This window comes from Mustelus asterias, chromosome 12 (genome assembly GCF_964213995.1).
Source record: "Mustelus asterias chromosome 12, sMusAst1.hap1.1, whole genome shotgun sequence".
Taxonomy (NCBI): Eukaryota; Metazoa; Chordata; class Chondrichthyes; order Carcharhiniformes; family Triakidae; genus Mustelus; species Mustelus asterias.
This window is the reverse complement of record NC_135812.1, coordinates 38,013,835-38,037,433: the sequence shown is the minus strand read 5'-3', so window position 1 is coordinate 38,037,433 and position 23,599 is coordinate 38,013,835. Positions and strand designations below refer to the sequence as shown.

The 23,599-nt window shown below is 47.3% G+C and overlaps 1 protein-coding gene across 1 annotated transcript; it reads left to right on the top strand.

Moving 5' to 3' along the window:
- Positions 1 to 626: 626 nt before the first annotated feature.
- LOC144501386 (frizzled-9) lies at positions 627 to 8,669 on the top strand. The gene has a single exon (XM_078225077.1). The coding sequence runs from the start codon at positions 1,004 to 1,006 to the stop codon at positions 2,750 to 2,752; it is 1,749 nt and encodes a 582-aa protein (XP_078081203.1). The 5' UTR covers positions 627 to 1,003; the 3' UTR covers positions 2,753 to 8,669.
- The last annotated feature ends 14,930 nt before the right edge of the window (positions 8,670 to 23,599 follow it).

The window sequence follows — 23,599 nt, the reverse complement described above, 5'->3', positions numbered from 1 at the left end:
TGTCTAACTTGCCGGAGATTTATCTTCACGGCGTTTAAATGAGACTCCTTTTCGGGGGGGAGGGGGTATATGGCTGATTAGAATTTTTCTGCATCTAACCTCTGTACCTGGACTTTATCGCTGGGGAGGGCAGAATGATCTTTTGTCCCCGCCGAATTAGAATGGGAACCGAATGAGGAGAGTGTGTGCGTGCTGCCTCCGAGTAAGAACTTGTAAAACAAAGTGTAAACGGTGGGGTATTTCACAGGGTAAATTTCAAGCTGTGAATTTCATGATGTACATTGCCAACATTTTGGGTGAATTATGGGCTGTGCAGAATACACTCCCCCCCGCCCCCCTTGCTGTATTGGTTTGACGCTTGCACCGACAATAGGGGGTGACACTAAGTGGGATAGAGAGTCTGCAGCTCAGTCTGTGACTATCTGCTCAGCATATGACTGACAACCCCGCCCTTCCTGCCTGAGTGGCAGAGGTGTGAGCCAATGATATCTGGGTTGAGGGGGGGGTGTGAGTGGGAGCCAATGGGGGATGGTGAGGGGTGGGGCACTGGGTTGGCAGCTCCCACCCACTCCTCCCTCTACCCCACTGGTGCTGTGGACAGGATGGGTTTGTGCTGAGTGCCTGCAGTGAGGAGGGGAGTGAGCACCAGTGTTAAACCCTCCTCTGTGTGTGTGTGTGTGTGTGAGCGCTGATCAAGCTCCCTGGGACTGCCGAGAGACAGCTACTGTCCAACAAAGAGCCAGAGTGGAGGAGTGGGGACAGTCTCCCTGTGTGTGAGAGTGGGAAACAACAGCAGGAGAAGCTGCAGAGCCATTGCGAAGCCGGAGCAGCGCTCTGGAGCTTTCAAACCAGCATTGCGGAATCTGCTCTGGAAACTTTGACAAACTCTGCTGGGATTGGGATTGCTGAGTGTTGTGTGGGAGCTGCCTGCTTGCCTGCTTGCTGCTGCTGTCCAGGGGAGATGTCAGGGTGAGACGCTACCCAGCCAGGCTCCGCTGCAAGAATGGGGCGCTTTCTTCGCCGGATCTCCCTGGTACTCCTCTGCCAATCCTTGGTGCTGGGGATCTGCCGGGGGATCGGCTCGATCGACCACGAGAGGGGCAGAGAGGCCAAGTGCGAGCCGATCGAGATCCCCATGTGCCTGGGGATCGGCTACAACATGACCCGAATGCCCAACTACATGGGGCACCAGAACCAGCGGGAGGCTGCCATCAAACTGCACGAGTTTGCCCCGCTGGTGGAATACGGCTGTCACATCCACCTCCGCCTCTTCCTCTGCTCCCTCTATGCCCCCATGTGCACTGACCAAGTGTCCACCTCCATCCCAGCCTGCAGACCCATGTGTGAACAAGCCCGCCAGCGCTGCGCCCCCATCATGGCTCAGTTCAACTTCGGCTGGCCCGAGTCTCTGGACTGCAGCAAGCTGCCCACCAGGAACGACCCCAACGCCCTGTGCATGGAAGCCCCCGAGAATGCGACTGGCGAGCCACAGAGAGGACAGGGCATGCTGCCCGTGGCACCCAGAGCCAGGCTGCCCGGGGCAGCTGATGGCAGGAACCCAGGGCCGCTTGGCTCCTGTGCCAACCCTGACAAGTTCCAGTATGTGGAGAAGAGCCTGAGCTGTGCCCCCAAGTGCTCCCCAGGGGTGGATGTCTACTGGTCCAAGGGAGACAAAGACTTTGCCTTCATCTGGATGGCCGTGTGGTCCACGCTCTGCTTTGTCTCCACTGCCTTCACTGTGCTGACCTTCCTGCTGGATCCTCACCGCTTCCAGTACCCGGAGAGACCCATCATCTTCCTGTCCATGTGCTACAATGTATACTCGGTGGCCTTCATCATTCGCTCAGTAGCCGGGGCTGAAAACATTGCCTGTGACCGGGAGAATGGAGAGTTGTATGTCATCCAGGAAGGCTTGGAGAGTACGGGCTGCACCATCGTCTTCCTCATCCTCTACTATTTCGGCATGGCCAGCTCCCTGTGGTGGGTCATCCTGACCTTGACCTGGTTCTTGGCCGCAGGCAAGAAGTGGGGCCATGAGGCCATTGAAGCCCACAGCAGCTATTTCCACATGGCTGCCTGGGGGGTTCCAGCCATGAAGACCATCATTATCCTGACTATGAGGAAGGTAGCAGGTGATGAGTTGACCGGGCTGTGTTATGTGGGCAGCATGGACGTGAATGCTCTGACTGGCTTTGTGCTTATCCCTCTGTCCTGTTACTTGGTGATAGGGACGTCATTCATCCTGACCGGCTTTGTGGCTCTGTTTCACATCCGCAGGATCATGAAGACCGGGGGCACCAACACGGAGAAGTTGGAGAAGTTGATGGTGAAGATCGGGGTCTTCTCCATCCTTTACACCGTCCCGGCCACTTGTGTCATTGTCTGCTATTTCTACGAAAGGTTGAACATGGATTATTGGAAAGTGCTGGCCTCTGAGCAGCCTTGCCTTGCCTATCCAGGGAGAAGGATTCTGGACTGCACTTTGGACACCTCAGTGCCAACTGTGGCTGTCTTCATGCTAAAGATCTTCATGTCCTTGGTGGTGGGGATCACCAGTGGGATATGGGTCTGGAGCTCCAAGACCCTTCAGACGTGGCAGAGTTTGTGCAGCAGAAAGCTATCGGTGAGGACTCGAGGGAAACCATGCACTGGGGTCAACTGCTCTGCCAGCCACTGCCACTACAAGGCACCTTCTGTTATGGTCCACATGAACAAAACAGACCCTTACCTGGACAATCCGACCCATGTGTAACTAAGACCAGGTAAAACAAAGGGGCAGCAGAACAGTTAAGCCAGTGTGTGCTCAGAACCCAGTACAAGGCTCAGGGACCAGCCCTTTGGCCACATGATTTACTAGTTCAGATAGTCACATTACTGAAGTCTCTTAACCTATAGGATTGATTAGGAATTCCTGTAAAATCCATGTAAAGGTTTAAGATAATGCCCATCCTAAGACCTATTGTCATGTAGGTTTTTGGGGGAGAACAATCTTCCAGAGAGTGGATGGTCTCGTTCTAACATCGCTAAGACTGAGCCATACACAGCTTAGATCGGAACGGCTGGAAGAGTTTTCATTCATTTTGAGCTGAAACTGGATTTTTTCTCCCCCCCCCCCCCCCAAGCGCCAAGTGCTTCTGAATGTCACCGTGCCAAGCCTGTAGAAGGGAAAATGTTATCAATCTCTCTTTGCAGTCATGCAGCTTGGAACCGTCTCATTTTCAAAGCTTTATTGTCAAATTGCGGGGTGTACAGTATCAAAGCGTGTAATGAAAATACTAAATATTGATAATGTTTTTAAAAGTTATTTTTTAATCTTAAATACATTTTTACAATAATTTCTCAGTCATTCCCAAAGATACTTTTTTTTTAAATCCCTGGTGTTTTGCCACAAGAGTTTCTTTGATCGAACTGAAAGGTCCCTTCAGGGCAATTTAAGGCAATGAGGAGCAGCAGGTCCAGGGGTTAATTTTTGATCTGTGCAGTTGGGCAAGGGCCCACAGTTGGCCTCAGCACCCCTGTAAATGTGGATACAAGCCTTCGTTATTTTTCACTGCTATTGTTACTCTGATAGAAGTGCAGCAGTTGTATAAGAGCAGATGTTGATGCCTCTTTTCCCTGTCAGCGGTGGGGGGGAGACAGGGGGATGAGGGTGAGTCGATCCTAAGGAATGGCATTTGTCCAGTGGACTGGTAGGGGGCTCACTCAAGGCAGCAGTACCTGTGGAAACAGGCACCACAGGGTTAATTGGTTCCCTCTGGGGAGGAGGACAGTAAGTTAGCAAAACAAAATCCTCAACTCATCCGAGAACCGTATGATATTTTTACTGAGGGTTATTTGGATCTGCAGGCTACACTCACACCAATTTCAAATGTTTCTTTCCCTTACATTTAATACTTTCCATATAAACACTTCATTCTTCCAACAAAAACATTTCTAACTTGTAATTCGCATTTCAGCACAAAGGACTTTTTATTTCTCAGTTTCTGTCCCAGAATATTTCTTTTTGAAAAATATTTAACCCTATCAGGTGAAGAAAGTAAAACTAGTCTTAAGGTGTAGGGGAACAATACTGACACTAGGTATCCCATGAATAATCATGGTCAATTAGTGATCTGTTAAAATGTCTCTGCCGAGTACAGATAATGCAGATTCTGGATTAGCACACAGTCCTGTAACGACTGAAATACCCTTATCTACTGATTCTTTTATTGAAGTCTTCTTACGTTTCTTTCCCAATAGCTGTGTGGGAAAATAAAATTGTACAATAGGACATGGGGTGGGGATGGTTAGGTGCTGAGTAATAAAGGGAGATTTTTCTGTATTGGGTTATGTCTCGCACTGCCTTCACCAGTTATCTTCATCCTGTACCTGAGGTTTACCCTGATGTTCCCTCATTTCAATTCATTGTCTCTGTTCTGAGCCACCCAGAGTTGGGCATTGGGAGGGGTGAGAGGCTGCCCCAAGTTTGATTCCTTATCTAAATTCACTTAGCTGATCAAAAGGAAGAGTTATGAATTAGAGTCACTACAGCACACAATGCAGCCATTTGGCCCATCAATTGCATGCTGGCTCGCTATGAAGCAACCCAGTCAGTCCCATTCCCCTTGACGTGTCCCCACATTCCTGCAGAATTTATTTCCCTCAAGTTCTCGTCCATTTTCCTTTTGAAATCATGGATCATTTCTGCTTCCGCTTCCTCTTCAGCAGCGAGTTTCAGTTCATTGCCACTTGCTGTGTAAAATAGTCCTTCCTCACATCCCCCTGCACCAAACCCTAAATCTACGTCCCCCTGGTCCTTGTATCGTCAGCTCATGGGAACAGCATTTCTCAATTGGGTTTGAGGTTAGACAGGGTGAACCTCGCCAACAACCTGCTTGGTATTCAGCCACTGGAAAATGTGGGTGAAGATGCCTTCAGTTTCAGTGCACTTCACAGTCAAGTATCCTGCCATTCCTTACTTGCCTTTCCTTATGCATGGCTACTTGGAAAAGGATGACCAACCACCATGAGATCATACTTCAGCATCAGGGAGATGGAGTGAAGAATCACAGAGAATTCACTTTAAAATTGCAGATCCCAAAAATAATTAGAAACCCTCTTTATATGCTGCATTTCACCCTAAATTCCAGTCTCGTCACGTTTATCATTTTTTAAAAAGCATTCCCAGCCACTCTGCCACCAAATAAACAGGTGTAGTTTCAGTTCCTGAGCATATTTGTCGGTTAAATTCTTGTCAGTAAAGGGTTATCATGAGAGGCCTCCTTTATGTTAATGAGGGATGAATCATTGCGATGTTGTAACAGTTCATCCAAGTTACTGGACAGCCACTTTTCAGCAGGATAATCATCAGGTACTGATGCCAGGGGAGCTTGTCACAGAGTGGATAAAACACAGGCCTTCCCACACTGACCTGAGGGGGGGAGGGGTGAGAGTGGCCCCTCATAATGGACAATGCCCTCTCCACAGCTGGGGTCATTACTTGGAAAATGGAGTGGTGGAATTATCAGCCTTAAATTATCCCCCAACCCACCCCCCCCGACTTTCCTATTGTGCAATATAATTCCTTTTGAAGGAAATGGGAGAGTGAGAGCTCCCATCCCTTTCTGCTATTGTATGTGTTGATGTCTCATTGCAACTTGTGGTTTCTTTTACAGTTGTTAATCTGCATTGTACGTTAGTTGTCAATTTTTCTGGTGGTGATTTTGAATTGACTGACTTGCTCTCCCGCCCGTCCCTGTGCTGAAGGGCAGCAAGGTGCACAGGCGAGCTGGAGGAGGAGGGGAGGGGGTTGTTGTCAGATTGTTTGAGTGTCAATGCATCTTATTGTGGGGATCACACTGAGCTGCAGAGTGCTCTGCTGGTTCAAACCTTCACCCAGTAAAGCTCCTTACAAGAGATTTCTGAGGGTTTGGGTATGGGACTCAGAGGGGAGGTAGACATCACTGATGGCTTCCACCATTGTTGATATTTTTCCTTGAATATCTAACTTCAAAGGCCACATGATGAAAGTCCCCACTGCACCAGATATGGTATCAAGTATAGCCCAAACCTATCCTTAGCATCAACTCACACCGATGGTCTGAGCGTTTTTATTTCTGCCCCAGCCTGTTTGAAATCCCCCCATCCCCAATCCTTGATGGCGATGACCCTTTAATTAGGCTATCAACAGAACCCAGTGTGTTAACGCTGCCCTTTGAAATAACCCATACTTTGTCACTGCTCACTTTCACTACCAAAAATCATCAGTTAAACTTTTCCCGAAATCTGTTGAGGGTCCCTCTCCTGTTTTGGAGGTATGACAAGTTTCGGTTATGTGGTACCTGCACCAAAAATGATGGTGAATATATCAGATTACCAGTTTACTGGGAAGTGTTGTTAGCACAGGGGACGTACCAACGTAGTGAAAGTTATAAAGAATAAGGGAACTAAAAGAGATTGGGAACCTGTGCACTGGCTTTGGAGTAAAGTTTCATTATTGGTCATATGTTTACCAGCAATCTCTCTGTAGTGTGCGTGCATTTTACTTAACTCCTGTAACACTTTCCCAGTCACATCTTCCTCATCACACTTTGTTGATAAGGTCCTAATTACAAAGCAACACCGCTGGAAATTCACTTGTATATGAAGGCTGGGGAAATGTTACACTGCACACTATATTACAAAATGCAGTAATTTGCAATGTGCAGAGGGAGTTGTCCAGTAAAAGAAAACACCCTGCAATTAATAAAAAGCCTCAGGTTGTCCTTAAACACATACAACCTATAATTGACCAGGTAATGATGGAACGATTAGACCACTGCTTTAACAGGATGAGCTAGATTGCATCCAGTCCACCTGTGGCAGCAACAGAATCATGCATTGTACATTAACCAGTGTGAAATCCTGATGTACCACGAGCAATGCCACAGGGGATTTGCTGTTTTTGGAATGATCCTCCAAAGTGGTATTCCCAAATAAAGCACCCAGAGTTCAGAACATACGGGGCTATAATTAGCAATAGATTTATGCTTCTTCACATTTTCTCAATGAATATTGAATGAATTAATGAGTAGATCAGTATGTGCTGGGGCTATGGTGGGATTAGGACACTAAATTGCCCTCAGCACCCCATGGCTCAGGGGCAATAAATCAAACAGCATTTCCACTCCTGCTTGCTGACTGGTGCAACATCTGGAAAGTGCGTGCATTCCTACATCTGGGGAGAATAAGTTGGGGCTCTGGGGTGATGCTCCCTTGGTTGAATAACCTCGTGGCCCTTCATTGTTTAGACTCAGACGTGAAGAACGGTAATTTGAACAATGTACCAGAAAGGCAGCCAGTATCAGTGGGTCTAAACCCAAGGAGGTCAGCACCTTCAGGAGAAAATGTCTTAAGAACATTGAATTCCACATTCTTTTAATATTCCTCACCAACATGACTCTGCCAGATTGAAATCCTGGTGGAATTTTGTCAGTGACAGCCTCTCCTGGGTGAGGCTGGAGTGTGAGTTATGAGAAAGTCATGACAGTAAGTTGAGAATGAAGTTTACCGGCAACATTTAACTTTTAACATTGATCTGAGAGGTTGCCACTAAAGTTCTCCCTCCGTTCCAAAGTAGAGTGTTTATTATTCATTTTCAGCTGCTCAATCGCGAAAGGAAAGTTCTACACCAAGTACAATATTTTCACAGGGATTCTATTTTGAAGATGTTGCTTATAGCCAGCTCCATGTTGAGCTGATAGTCTGGATACCTTAGGGAAACACGTGACACTTTCAACCAGTGAGTAAAAGGAAGATTGAATGGGTTGTGTGTGTGGGATGTCTCAGCATACTGCTTTGCGGGGCAGGTAATTGGAACCACATGATCCATGCTTTGCCAGGTGCCAAGTTTTAGACTGGCTCTCTTGGTATCATGCTTGTTTGTGGCGTCAGGTCCTACTCCAGGACCTTAACACAGTGCAGGCTAACACTGCAGTGCAGTATGGAGGGTGTGCTGCATTGTCAGAGGTGCTGTCTTTCGGGAGTGTTAATTGGGGTACAATGCTTGGAAAAATTGGCTCTCAGCTTGTTTTTTTTAAATAGCAAACCATTTGTTGATCTCCACCTTTTAAGCGACAGAGTTATTAAACTGAATCCAATGACCTTAATCAACAGTGGGTCAAATATCGGAACTCAAACTATGTTCCTACCTCATTTTCTTGGATTTGTTCCTGACGAGCACTTCGGTCAAAACTTAATTAGGGAATTTGAGGTTATCTTAAAAAATGCCCAGCCGCCCCCTGCCACTGTCCACCCCTAGTGTCCTGTTGCACTGCAATTGGGATCTTGTCTAGTGTTCATCAGTCCTCCCCCCTCAAAACCCACCCACCCACCACCTCCGGCACTTAAGCAGCTTGAGTCTGAGCATTCAGTGAAGACAAAGGGAAACTGGAAAGAAGTTGAAGTGATGGATGAGGGTGGATGTGGTTTGGTGACAGTAGCTGTTGGGACAAGTGTGTCCTCTTTTATTTCCATTTCCAGGATCTTTGTGTGTCTTAGCTGAACCCTGTGCAAAAGGCTGTACAATTAGTTTGTACTGTCTGTAGTTCACATTGTCTCCTCGATGATTGTAGATGTATTAATTTATGGTAAGACAAACAATAGAATATCGTTTTTGTATATGTTCATGATAGTTTAAATGCAAATATATATTTTTGGGTTTCTTTTTTGTAAACCGTGTCCACTTTTATTTCTGCACCACACTTCCTGACCCTCACAAAGCGGCAGCTCTCAAACCAAATGGATTCACTTCAGCCCAGAGAAGATGCAAAAAAGGTGACACTGTGAATAAATATTTAGACAGGAAAATCCATCACTCTGAAGATGTTCAGCTTCTACTTAAAGAGTTTCCCCATTTTCACACTCAGAGACTTTTCTTTATATTAAAAACTAAAGATTGTGGTACAGACTCATCAGCACAGCGAAATCCCCGTTCACCGCAGCGGGAACGGAGAATCCTGGCCATGGGCAGGGTGGGAGAATCCTGGCTGCGGGCAGGGTGGGAGAATCCCGGCCGCGGGCAGGGTGGGAGAATCCCGGCCGCGGGCAGGGTGGGAGAATCCCGGCCGCGGGCAGGGTGGGAGAATCCCGGCCTGTGTGTGAATTTGGTGCTCACTATGACAAAGGGTTCAAGAATAAAATATTTCACACTTTGGGTACCAAGCAGTGTCCAGGTGAGGTCCAACACAGAATTAGATCCAGAGTGAAGCTCCTTGTACTTCAGCCTCAGTATCCAGTGCCAATCTGACATCCCTGCACCAGCCATCCTGTGCCCTTGCTTGTGAAATTGCTGTTTTAGTTCAATTAGTTCAAACTAGGGGCAGTTTTGTGTTGGGTCACAAAGCCAATGGGCTGTTGGGGGTGGGTGTGAGATACTGATTGGAGGCCAACGGTGTTCCTCCAGAATATGGTGGTTCCAGAAGAAGTATTTCTCCCAATTCCACATCAAACTCTCAAATAAAACCACCTTTTCAGTGGTGGTGTTTACTCAGCCACATCTACTCAATTATAACCTGATTTCTGTGACAATCAGGGTGGCCTTGTCCTCCTGAGCGAGGGGTCCTAAAATAGTGCAAAAACCTTCATTAGCAAAGGGATCATCGCTTGTTTTAGGCAACCGCCCTGGATGCCTAAACAATGGCCAAGCTGCCGATGGGTCAGAAATCCTTCAGGCATTCTGGTGGAGCAGGATATTGGTCCTGAAAATTGACTCCTGTTGTGTCTGTTTCCTGCTCAATTGGATCAAGAGGATGATCGGGCACGATGGAAGAGTTGTCAGTAACATTGGGGTGGTAATCAAGCGTACCAGCAAAGTGAAAGCAGGGTGGGAGCTTTGGAAGAGGAGGGCATGGCTGCTGAATTCCAGAGTTTCAGGAGGTGGGTTCAGAATGCAGGAACAGGAGACGATGAGAGAAGTTTCTACCACTCAGCGAGTTGAGGCTGGATAGAGCAGAGAGGGAAGGGCAGGACTTGAGGCTGGAATATGTCTCTGGAAAAGATTTGGCAAAATAGGATTGGACAAGTATGGGCTCAACAAATACTGAGGTTCATTTGGAAAACCAAGCACCAGCCATTTTCAAAATGTCACAGCCTTACTAGTTAGAAGAGGATTGCAGTATGCTGTCCATGGCATTCCCTTTACAGTGGGTGACCACACAGTCTTGTACTCCCAGTAGGCCAGTCACATTCACAGGGAATATTAATCGGAGAAAAGGTTACCTCCGATTTTGTGCTGGGGTATACTCAATGAACACCAACTATAGGGTATTCTACAATGTCTGCCGAGACAGTAAGTAACACCATTTAACTGTGAGCAGCATCACTGCTGATCCTGATCACCTCTAACCTGACATCCACATGTACACATTCAGATCATCAGATATCCATCTAAATGGATTCAGCATCATCAACTCTCCAATGTGCAAGTACAACCATCCAACCACAATGGGTGCTTCCCCTCCCACGCAACTGCCCCACCCCCCACCTCCCCCCCCCCACCCACCCCCCCCCCCCCCCCACCCCCCCATCCACCAGCCGCATCTCCTCTAACTCACCCCTCCAATGTCACTTCACCACCAATCTGCCTCCCCCACCCCCCCCAAGGTTGCTTCCCCACCCACCCCCAACCCCAGTGCATCCCCTCCCTCCCCCCCCCCCCACCACATGAGGTCGCTTGCCCTCCCACCTGCATCCCCCCCCCCCCCCCCCCCTCCCCACCTCCTCCCAGGTCACTTCCCCTTCTGCCCACCCTACCACTTCTCCTCCTGCCCTGTGGCTACAGCCTATCTCATTCTGCCATCCGGCCACCTTCACCCTTGCCCATGACTTTCAATACTGACTCATCACCTGCCTCGGACTCAGCATGGTCCTGGTCTCCAGCAGCCCCCCGACTGCCAGCTTCCTGGGTACTCACAGCCTCTGCCAGCTTCTTGGGTGCCTTGCCCTCCCCAATGTGTTCTACCATCTGAGAACCGATAAACTAATGTCCACCAGCTTGTTCATATCTGCATTGATCCCTGTTAGCGGGACAGGGTGCGGTGTAGATGGATCTGTCTGTGTCTCCTCCTCAGGTGTGAAGGGAGGGTCCGGGCAGCCTCTGCCATAGGTCCTGGCAGCCTCCTGGCAGCCTCTGCAGGATGGCGCATCTGAGGGAGGAAGACAATGTGTGGGATGTTCCAGTCGTGCTTGGCCCGAGATCAAATATTCCTGGCTGGGTCAGCAATCCTTTAAATGGCCCGTCAAGTTGTCCATCCCATTGCTGATGATTCCTGCAGTGGGCAGGATGGGAAGATTAACCCCATTATGTCAGTAATACCAATCATCACATTATCAACGTGTATGCCAGACATGGTGCATCATGGTTGGAGGGTCACTGGGGACTCTTGTTTAAAGCTTCTCATTTGAGATGAGACAACCCCACGCTGTTTTCACTCTCCATCAGTCTCGTATCTGTCCATGGACTCTAACCTTCCTCCGAGGCAGCTGCCTCTCCACGACCTGAGGACCTTGCTCCACACCCGCACTCTAACTCAAGGGCATCGATCTCAAATTTGCCCTGTATGAGCCGGTTGGCTCAGTTTGTGTGTGTTCCATAGCAGAATGGCTTCTCTTCTGTATGGACAAAAGTACGTTCATCCGCCCACCCCCTACCTGCATCACCATACCAGCCTGGCATACCAAAACTGCACCCCCCACCACAGTACCTCCGCATCCCCTTCCATCCTGATACCCAGGTCAAGGTGCCTGTCAGATCTGCACACCTCACCTTTCTATACAGCCACGGCAGACCTCCCAGCCTTGGCTGGCACAGGTATATGTACCTTTTATAACTCTGAATCTTATAGCTCTGAGTGCCACAAAGGAAGGCCACCCTTCAGCACCATGCCAACTCAGTACTCCCAGCTTTGAGCAAAGAAGATCATTGAACCCCAGCAGCACTGTATCCAGGTGTGACACACAACATCCTGCCTGCTTTCCTGGGCTGCCACCTCTGACCAGGCCTTCTATATCTGGCTTCCTCTTACCACCCCGCAGCATGAGATTGTCTCGCCTGGCACGCACCGCCTCCCTAGAGTGTGCTGGCACTTGTCCGAAAGGCAGGGGGCAGAGTGCCCACCAACATTGCCCTCCTGCCTGGTATAACACAATGGGTGCTGCGGCCATAACTGCCGTCAAATTTTTACAATCTCTTCTGGGCAGCTCCCTGATGTTTCTCAGCAACTCCTGGCTGCCTTCAGGGAGATGCCTCTGTTGCACTGAACACCCCTCCCCCACACCCCAGCAAGTCCCAGTGGTTGCCATTCCCCTCCACCTGCCAGCAGGGCAGTGCCAATGTCCAGTCGCATTTCACACTGCCTGACCCATGTGAAATCACGCAGAAGCAGAAATCACAACTGCCTCCGGCCCCCCCATTGTGCACGCAAGGTGTACACAACATTCAGCCCCAAGAGGTCACGTCATGGGGGCCATTCTGCCAAAAAACATTCTAAGTGCCAAACTCACGTAAAAACTGGAGTAAATCCCACTGTCTTATCCGGCGAGATTTTCAAAATGAATCTCCCACACTCTGAGCATTGCAGAGTGCACTAACATAAATCACACTGAACATCAGTGGATGGGGCCTATTCCCGCAAGGGAAGCCAGCAGCATTGCACTGAGTGCGCCACCGCGCATGTGTAGATCTATCAGCACTGAGATCGGCGCATGCACTGTAGCCCGCACTGCCAGCCTCCCGATCGCTGGCCAGCCCCTTGACCGCGCATAGCTGGCTGTGCGACCCCCACAATGCCCCTATTGCTGGCCTCACCTCCTCCCCACCCCGCAGTCCTGACGTCCCCCCACCCCCCCACTACAGTCTCGGTCACACCCCCCCTCCCGGAAGTCCTGATCTCCCGATCCACCTCCCCACACCCCAGTGGCCAGCCCTGCTCACTGGCCTCCCTCTTTCTGTCATTGATCCCAGTGCTGAGAGGCAGCAGGACCCCCCCACCCCCACCAATCTCCCCCAACAGTAGCCCTGCCCCCATAGGCCCCACCCATTTGCACAGCCCGATGCCCAGTGGGCAGTGCCAAAGTGCCCCTTGGGCATTGGCACTTTGCTCCTTGGGCAGTGCCAGGGGGCCAGGTTGGCACTGCTCAGCTGGCAGTATCCAGGGAGCACCCACCCCGCACGATCCCAACCTCCATGGGGGGACCTCCATGGCCCCCCTTTCACTCCAGAGGAGTCAGGCCACCAGCTCCCCGCTAGTGGGGAGCTGTTGTAAACCCTGCCGGAGTGAACCACTCCTGCCGGGGGAGGGGGGGAGGCTAGCGGGCCCGGAGACTTCAGTCCCGGGCCCACTAATGAAATGTAAATGATCATTTGCATAATTTATTCAGCTCCGCACCGATTTCTGGCACGGAGCTGACGGCACCTGGAGACTCACGGAGGCCAGGGCACCCAGCGGGAAACCCACTAAACTGCCTCCATATAAGTCTCCTGGCTGGGAGAATTGCCGCCCACGCCCCCCCTCCCCCCGCACACCCCCCCCCCCCACCCACCCCCCATATAGATTTTTGTTAAATAGTGATGTCAACCAATTTACAGTTTATTTATTAATGTCGCAAGTAGGCTTACATTTACACTGCAATGAAGTTACTGTGAAAATCCCCTAGTAGCCACACTCCAGCGCCTGTCTGGGTACACGAAGGGAGAATTTAGCATGGCCAACGCACCTAACCAGCACGTCTTTTGGACTGTGGAGGGAAACTGGAATATCTGGAAGAAACCCACGCAGATACAGGGGAGTACATGCAGATTCCACACAGGCAGTGAGCCGAGGCCAGAATTGAATCCGGGTCCCTGGCGCTGTGAGGCAGCAGTGCTAACACTGTGCCGCCATGCCACCAATACAGGGAAATTTGGAATATGAGATGCAAATCAGCCATTAATTAAATGAATGGTAGAGCATGAGCAAGGGGGCTGAATGGCCTAATCTCTAATATTGCTGTGTGATAACACAACATGGCAAGATGTGAGTTGAGCAGCTACCAGCAATGCTTCAGGAATATGGTCTGTGTGAGCATCACTCGAGCACAGGATCTGGCTGAGCTATCACTAAAACTCGCACATAAACAGCGGTACTTGAGTGAGGTACTGGAGGGCTGTCGATGCTCATGGAACCATCTCCCAGAAAGAATCGCCTCTTTCAGGGGAACAGGAGGAAGGGGACTGTGGAGAAAACTAAGAAGCTGACAACTTGGTAACCAGAGAACAGATATTACAGGGACTAAACTCTTGTCACTGATGTTATGTTGCTAACATTTGGACTGGCAAAGTAAAAAAGGAAACTATCATGAAGACTTTGATTAAAAAGATTAATGTAGCTCTGTTTTATTTCCTCTTTTTTTTCCGGCAAGCTCATTATTATCTGGCTGCCTGCAGGCATTATCCTTCAGGTTTTTGATGTGCAAATGCAGGCACTGAAGTAGCTTCAATCGAGTACTGAGAGTTGACAGGCTAAAACCGGGGCTGTTTCCCAACAAAACCCTCTCCTTTTCTTTGCCTCTCACTCTGATGTCTCTCTGTGTCTCTCTCTCTCTGATGCTTAGGTTGGGAAGTATATTTGTATGCACTAATGGTGATAACATCATTTTAAAATAGTCTAAAGAGGCATGAAAAGAGTCTTTATGAGAATTGTATCATTCAGTGTAAAATGGCCGGAATTTTCATTTAATTTAGTGCTGATGTTTCCAACCCGCTCACCTAAATACCCACATCTTCACCAGCCAACTCTCCATCTCCATATCTCTGGTCTGCACATCGAAATACAAACATCTGCCATGTTCACATCTTTCATAAGCAAATCTTCAAAAGCAAATGTTCGCTCCACGTAGCTAAATGTTCACATCTTCAAAAGCAAACGTCATCGATCTGCAAATCTTTAATATTCACACTTTCAGGGCAGGAGTTACATCGTCCAATGGAGGTGCGATCCGGATGAAGTTGTATTTTACTCAAGAAAGAATTTACCTCTGCCCTCCCGACCCCTAACCCTAACCCTTTGCCCGGGCCAGGAAGAACTCGGTGCAAACTCCACGTGCGTCTCTTCCGAGGTTCAGGTCCCCATTGTGAGGACCACACGGAAATTTAGATTTCCTCCTGGACACAATTTTTGTGAGATTTTTGGAAGTCTGAACAAATTCCCCTCCTTGAAGGGTTCATGACCGCCAAGTGTAAAATGTTTTGACACCTTCAGATGTCACGATTAGATGTTGTATGGTAATATAGATGTGTTTTTAATGCAGTGATTCATCATAGGGACCTGTCCTGCAAAACTAAGTTGACCTTTGACCACCATTGTGCAAGTGTTATCATGAATTACAGTATTTTTCGATTGAAACAAATGCCATTAATGCAAAACAAAAGTCCTGTCACCCTCTGCCATCATATAAACATAGAAACAAGGAGCAGGAGTAGACCATTCGGTCCTTTGAGCTTGTTCCGCCATTCAATATGATCATGGCTGATCCTGTATCTCAATGCCATATTCCCACTTTCTCCCCTACTGCTTGACACCTTTAGAGTCTCGGAATAAAACTGTTTACTTCTTAAATTCATTCAGTGACTCGGCCTCCACAGCCCATTGTGGTAGAGAATTCCACAGGTTGGTACTGTGATATAAATCAATTGATGGCTCTCTCTGTTAAAAAAATCCCTTCTTCAGAAAGTAAATAAAATCTCTGCACCTACATCACTCCATTGATTTACAGGGACTCTGCTTTGAAATGGAAACAAGCCACCAGTGTGTTCTATCAATTTCAGGCAACGTAGCTGGAAGCTTTTTATGACAGCTGTGGATAAAATGAATGTTTGGCTGGGCTTCAACGTCTATCAATGGCATTAGCTTAGCAAGTGATCTATCAATCCAAGAACGATCAAAACATTTAAGGAGCTGTAATGAGAGAATATGCCTTTGATTCAGTTTCTTATTTGCTTACAAACCTAATAGACACCTGAAGGATTACACTTTTTGTCCTGGAATAGTTTTTTTTTCCTTCCAGTATTAATGAGAGTATTTCAACTAAGGTTTTATTAGGCTACTAGAGGTTCAATTTTTTCCAGTGTTTAGTATAATTCCCATTGCTATTTCATAGTTCTTGAGGTCTGTAGATAATGGTACTGGATGAGTGGCTATGGAGGTTACATGTTGGAAGGCATGGGAATGACACAGAGATGAATTGGAATGAGGAAACTTAACTGGAATTGGTGGATCTTCAATCCTGGCTTCTTTAAGAAGCATATATTCAATATGTACACCTTTAGCGTACGTATTTTCAGTAAGGACATTTTTTCATACGCACATTTTCAATGGCAATCTTTGATATTTGAGTGATGTTCTTTCTTTGCAGTAAAAAGGAATAATGGAAGGAAAGTATCTGAGTTTCAAGGCTGGCATTATAGTTCACTCCAAAAGGTAAACGGTAATCCAATATGATATATCATTACATCAAGCTGACATACTTTCTTCTGACAATGTTTCTCTTTCTCTTTCTCAATCCCAATAGGATAGCTTAACAAAAATAGGTGCTGTTGTCTGCAAAACAACCTTATAAAATGATCGGAGGACTGTCATTGACAATGGACCCAATCAAAATGAGCTTATTGAAGATGAGTATTGAAGATGTGTCTGTTGAAAACCTACATATTGCAGATGACGTATTAAAGATTTTAGGATTAAAGTGTGAAATTAACCAACAAAGGCACAATAACAAAACTGACACCAAAGGATCACTAACCAGTTCATCCTGAAGATGGTCAAATGAGTACCATGCTCTCTCATCTAATGTGATTATTTAATTGCCAGTGTCAATACCAACACTGTACCTGGACAGTTCCCTTGCAATGTGTTTCCGTGTAATGCCGATTCATTAGGCTATCAACATTCCAGTTCACAACAAAAAAGGATTTGTTCTTTTCAGTTTTGATTTGCTCCCTACTATGGAGGTCCTTTCTGGTGTGGTTACCCAGCCTGGCTGTCTGAGTTGAGCTTTAAAGCACCATTTCTAGAACCCCACCCCCAGTCTAGGCTCCGAAACTGAGTCACTTCACTGCTTTCAGGTTGTGTGGAACTCCCAACACAAAATGGCCAGTTGTTCGTGTTTCAATGTCATTGCTGAGTGTTGGTGATGTTTTACTAATACCATGCTTACTCCCTTTGCTGAACCAATGAATCCAACTCTTCAGCAGCTTCTTTAACTGACTCCTCAAAAAAAGACAATAGAGACTTCGGCCAGAACTCTCCAGTCCCGCTGGCAGCACACCCCTGCTTCCAGGTGTCCCGCCGGCGTGAGGTGACATCAGTGGGAATTCCCATTGACAATGGCGGGACCAGAGAATCCCGCCACTAGCGAACAACGCCCCACCTCCCGTCAGCAGGAAACACGAGACTGCGAGACAGCAGAATCTCACCCTTCATCTGGATTGGCTGTGGAGTCAAAGAGTGTTATGGGATTTAGGACCTCATCTTCCAATGGATAACATCTTTCTGCAATGGCCTTCTTCCCAACAACTTTGTCAGGAAAAAGCCAACCAAGGTCTAGAAGTGCCTTAACCATCAATGGTCATCGTCCTTTTCCGAGCCTTCCATTTCCTCACTTTCTAGCCCGTCTGCAAAATGAAGTGAGAAATCTGCAATATCCTCTGGGGTCCAGTGCATGGCGTTTCTACAATAAAAAAAAACTTCCTGTGTAATGAGTGAACTTCATGTACTCCTGTTGAATGGAAGTCTATTGGTCCTCCAACCAACTTTGGAAATTCCTGATTCAGTATTACTTTGCTATCCTCCACTGACAACTCATCCAGCATCTGTATCAGACCGAGTCTTAAACTTGCTAACCTTGCTGGGCTGAGAAATTGGCTGATTCTGTCAAATATAGAGACTTTCATTAATTTCTTCTTCTTCATGCCCAAGGGTTGTGGTGAGCTGACCTTTCACTCTGGCACCTGTGCCTGTCAACCCTTTTAGCTTCAAGTCACATGGTTAGATTTGGACCCCCGTAAACCAGTTCTGAAGCCAGTCTAATCTGCCCAATCAGACAGAGAGACCTGCCCCAGTATCCATTCTGTATCCTTGGACTTCCAACTCTACAGACCAGAACTGTTTATCGGCTTCTTTGATTGCATAGAATCATAGAATCCCTACGGGGCAGAAGATGCCATTTGGCCCATCGAGTCTGCACCGACTCTCGGACAGAGTATCCTACCCAGGCCCTCTCCCCGCCCTATCCACGCAACCCCATACATTTCCCATGGCTAGTCTATCTAACCTACTCATCTTGGAACACGAAGGGGCAATTTAGCATGGCGAGTCCACCTAACCTACACATCTTTGGACTGTGAGAGGAAGCCAGAGCACCCGGAGGAAACCCACACAGACACGGAGAGAATGTGCAAACTCCACACAGACAGTGACCCGAGGCCGGAATTGAACCAGGTCCCTGGCGCTGTGAGGCAGCAGTGCTAACCACTGTGCCACCATGCCACTGTGTATCACCTATTTCAAACTGGCTGGGAACATGTTCTACCTTTCTGCCCTTTGAATGCTCCTTTTTATTTTTACAAAACTATTTAATATGACCAGTCCTGCCACACAGAAAGCATTCAGCTCCCCCTGCTGGACAGTCTTCCTAGCACTATTGTCTGTGACTGCTGCATCTAGATGGAAGAGTTCTTCCCGCTGCCTTGATGGTTTTTGCAGGTTTTTTTCATGGGCTTTTCAATGGACAGGGCTCCCTACCTTGAGCCTATGCATTGGACTGACCCCTCCCAAACTTCAGCATTTCAACTCAGCCTGCCTGTTCAGCCTTCTCTAGAGTCAGATCTTAAAATCATAGAGTCCCTACAGTGCAGAAAGAGGCCATTCAGCCCAATGAGCCTGCACCAACAACAATCTCACCCAGGCCCTAGCCCAGTAACCCCACGTATTTACCCTACTAATTCACGTGACACTAAGGAGCACTTTACCATGGCCAATTAACCTAACCCGCACATCGTTGGACTATGGGAGGAGACCGGAGAACCCAGAGGAAACCCACGCAGACAGAGGGAGAACGTGAAAACTCCACATAGTCACCCAAGGTTGGAATTGAACCCGGGTCCCTGGCTCTGTGAGGCTGCAGTGCTAACCGCTGTGCCACCGTGCCACCCATGCCTTATCTTCTTTTGATTGTTACAAGTAGGACAGTGCTTCATCAATGATGACTACAATATAGTCTCTAATCAATTTGTGTTGTAAAACTCCGTAACTGCAGTTATTTGCTAACCAATATAGATCATTAATGAAGGGATGGATGGACTTTCTTGGCATTTTGGTCCTCTGATTGGAACCTCCTCTTCTATTACCAAATTCTTCCTGGGGCTGAAGTTTTAATCAAACGCCCCCATAAACCTCATCATATGATGCAAAAGTTTTCTCAATGTCTTGCTCCTTCAGGACATTGTCAGCTCTAGCCTCCATTGCGTATAAAGATTTACAGACCTGTTTCTGTGGTTGCTTTGTAACACCAAGGTCATTCAGTACCGTCAATGTGTTGGAAAGTTTGTGGGAGGGATAGTGGTTGCTCAGTGGCTAGCAACATTGTGCCTCACAGCTTTATTTTTCAGGCCTGATCTTCACCCACATGTCACCAATCTGTGGCGGCAGCTGGCTAGGCAAGGCCTCCACGCTGCCACCATGTTGTAATGTCTTTGCCAAGCATTCATGATGCTTTGCTGATTCCATGCTTTTGAGCCCTACTGAATCTTGATGAGTCTTTACTTCCCTATGAAAGACTTGAGATAATCGGTATGGTTTAAATTTGAACAATTAAGGAACTATTTGCAAAGCCATAGAAGAATAGAATCCCTACAGTGCAGAAGGAGGCCATTCGGTCCATCAAGTCTGCACCAATTCTCTGAAAGAGCATCTTATCCAGGCCCACCCTCTAACTCTATTTCAGTTACCCCATGCAGTTATCATGGCTAATCCACCTAACCTTCCAGCTAACATCAAGGAAAGTGTATGGTATTCAGGACAAAGCTTGTTCAACGTCTAGCTTTCTTGGAGCCTCTTGGTGATCTGACTACTGATCACAAGTTTACATCATTAATATCTTCATAGTCTCAATAACATATCCATTAACCTATTACTCTACAGTTTATATTGCCGAAGTGCAGGTTTATGACTGAAGACTCCCAGAAATGACCTGAACCTGCCCTTGTCAACACGGGACTTTGGGAATCAGACAAAAAGACCAGAAGAAATACAAAAAGAAATGTGAAGCTGAGAAATGTTATATTTTGTGCTGGGCTCAGGTAGGTAATGTTGCCACCTGCTCAGAAAACCAGGTGTAATGGCTCAGGAAGCACGGCTGGGAAGGAATATCGGTTATTATAGAATGCAAAATAAAACTGTGTGCACACATTAATTGCCGTCTGCGACTACAGTTCAGCAGACCCAGTCCTGGATCTGTCTTACAAAAGGCTCAGGGAACGAGTTCCAGCTGGGCAGGCCGCTGCCTGTTACCGGGGGAACTCATACTCAATGAGCTCCACAGGGAGATCAATCAATGATTCCCCATGGACCTCATGGGGGTTATCACAGCAGGTTAATCATAGAATCCGATCATAGAATCCCTACAGTGCAGAAGGAAGCCATTCAGCCCATCGACTCTGCACTGACCACAATCCACCCAGGCCCTATCCCCCTAGCCCCATGTATTTACACTGCTAGTCCCCCTGACATTATGGGGCAATTTAGCATGCCCAATCCACCTAACCCGCACTTCTTTGCACGGTAGGAGGAAACTGGAGCACCCGGAGGAAATCCACGCAGACACGAGGAGAATGTCCAAACTCCACACAGGCAGTGACCGAGGCCTGAATTGAACCTGGGTCACTGGTGCTGTGAAGCAGCAGTGCTAACCACTGTGCTACCACTAAAGATGGGGCCTAAATAAGGCACCCTGTCAATAACCACTTACCTGGTTTCTGCTAGTAGAGTAGGGTCAAATTTGTCTCAAATATCAATCTCGGAGCAGGGGCGTTAATGTACTCTATAATCTGAATTGTGCCAATCGAGCAGACAGCCCAATATGTGTGTTGCCAGCACACACAGGCATCCAGCAGGATGTGGAACAAATGGCTACTGCCATCCTACTCAAGATGGAGAGCTGGTCTCCAAGAGCTGCAGCCAAACCTGAGGGCTGGCAGCTCAGCGGCACCACCAGGAGCAGTGGCCAGGTGGGGATCTTGCAACTTATGCAGAAGGTAAACCAAATAACATCTTTTAAAAATTCCAGGACAGGGCACTGGATGTGGAAACCTCTCTGGGAAAATGACTGTCCCGTCAGGCTGTGGGGATTGCCCTCCCAGCCAGCGACCACCCTCCCCATCCTTGTTTTACTAATGCTTGGAACATCTCTGGGATAGGCAGCCTGTCCGATTCCTGTCCTGCTGTCAGTAAAATTCTCCCATGGTGCAAAGTGGTCAGGGGGCCAATTCGACACAGCTCCCTGTGATTTTACCCCTCCCCCCACCACACCTCCCACTTGGGGGCTGGTAGAAAACTGCCCTATAACATACACATGTCCTGCTAATTCCTAGCATATCTCCAGGTCTGGTAATATACACAGGGTTGTTGTGAATGGTGTTGGTGATAGCTAAGGATGAGGTTAAAAGGGACCTGGAGTCTCAGCATGATAAACCAATGTATAGCAGTGACTAATAAAGCCAATAGATTATGGAACCTTGCAGCCTGGACTGTGGAGTACGAGACAAAGGAAGTCATGATCAAACTGTATCTAGTCACTCACTCGCCCAGCACCGAGTCCAATTCTGGGCAATGAGTTTCAAGTGCTGGTGGCTGTGGCCAGAGGAGGCACAAGGCTACACATCTGCCTTCAATGCTGCGAGTTATCTGAGCTTAAACCTTTCTGCCTGAGGCAGCTCAGGCTGAGAACTTTTACAGATAGTGAAGAGTTTGGGAAAGGTGAATAATGGAAAACTGAATTGTAATTCAAATGAGTCAAAGACAGAAGTCAGGGATTCCTCCTCACAGAAAATGATCGACATTTGGAACAAACTCACAGGTGAAGTAATGGAGGGAACAATCTGCTCAATGGATGCCAGAATGGTGACACTTTCTGAATGAAAGAATTAAGTTAAGGGTAATGGTCTTCCTCACCTCTAAAGATCTTTTAACTCTGTGATAGATACAGCAGGGCCAGCTGTACTGTGCTTATTATCAGTAAATTATACATCAGTGTGGATACCTTTATATTGTTGTCATCAATATGAGTGGGCAATCAGGTCATGCCGAATATCTCAACTGGCAGGTGTTCTGCCCTATTTAGAAATTATCTCAAGGGGCACTACCCAGATTGTGCTAAATTAGTAGATTTGCCCAAAGATTTGGTGGAGATTTTAACTTGGTCATCAGTGCTTTGGGCCAATGAGGGGGGAAGCGTCAGTTTGGCTTCCATTATTGATTGCTGTCCAGTTATCTCTGCTGAAAATTGTGCCAGTGCATATGCACATGAGAGCAGGTCTGCACTTGGCTGCAGTGCCTACTCCGAGAGAGCAGTCTGCCAATGTTCATTCTCCACGTTCCCACTGAAAGAACAACAACTCGGATGAGGTACCAAAGGGGTGAGCAGTGCTTCAAGAGTCAGCTCCTTCAGGAGAAGAATGGAAAATCAGGGGGGCTGAAAAATTAAAACAGGCGACAGGCAAACTGCATCCAATCGATGGAGACAAACCATTGATCTATAGTCTGCAGTCGATGATGTAATGTCAATCCTTTAGCCGTGCTGTGGGCTTGTCACAGGCTGCTAGTTCTCCATTACCCTGTATTTAACAACCTTGAAGTCTGTGCAGTCAATGCTTTTGTACAAACACAATGAACTATTACAAGGTTGAAGAGTTGCCAATGCTCTGAAAACACTGTTCTGCTCCAGTCAATTCCACATAAGCATGGTTCATATCTGACTGACACAGGATTTTGACTCGAACAAAGAATTCCATGGCATACCCACTTCTCCCACGCTTTGAGTCAATGCTGTATTTTTCCATGAGAAAGGCAAAATATGGGAAAGATCATTTTGCCTCTGGTTGTCTTGATGATTAACCTGAGTAATTAAATCACTTAAGAAGCAAGGAACGATTGTTCAGGATATTCAAGCAGCTCTGGCTTACAAAGGCATGTTTCACAATAAATTAAACATTTATAAACTATATGGTAAATACAAATAGTAATACATCTATGTTTATGGTACTAAATGTGTATGTCAATCAATTTATATGCTTAAAATATTAATTTAGTTTGTAATAAATCTCAAAGGAAAACCAGTAAAGCATTGAAATGAATGGGACCAGTAAAACTTGTCCAAACTGGTCTTGTATACCTTAAAATGGAACTCCAGTATTATGGGATGTTTTGTTTGCACTTCCTATTGACTTTTACTGGGAATTGAAAATTTTCAACTATTTGTTCTTTCATAGAAACAGAAAATAGGAGCAACTCAGCCCTTCGATCTGCTCCACCATTCATTATAATCATTGCTG

Coding starts and splice junctions, on each gene's coding strand:
- LOC144501386 (XM_078225077.1), top strand. CDS start 1,004: ATGGGGCGCTTTCTTCGCCGGATCTCCCTGGTACTCCTCTGCCAATCC.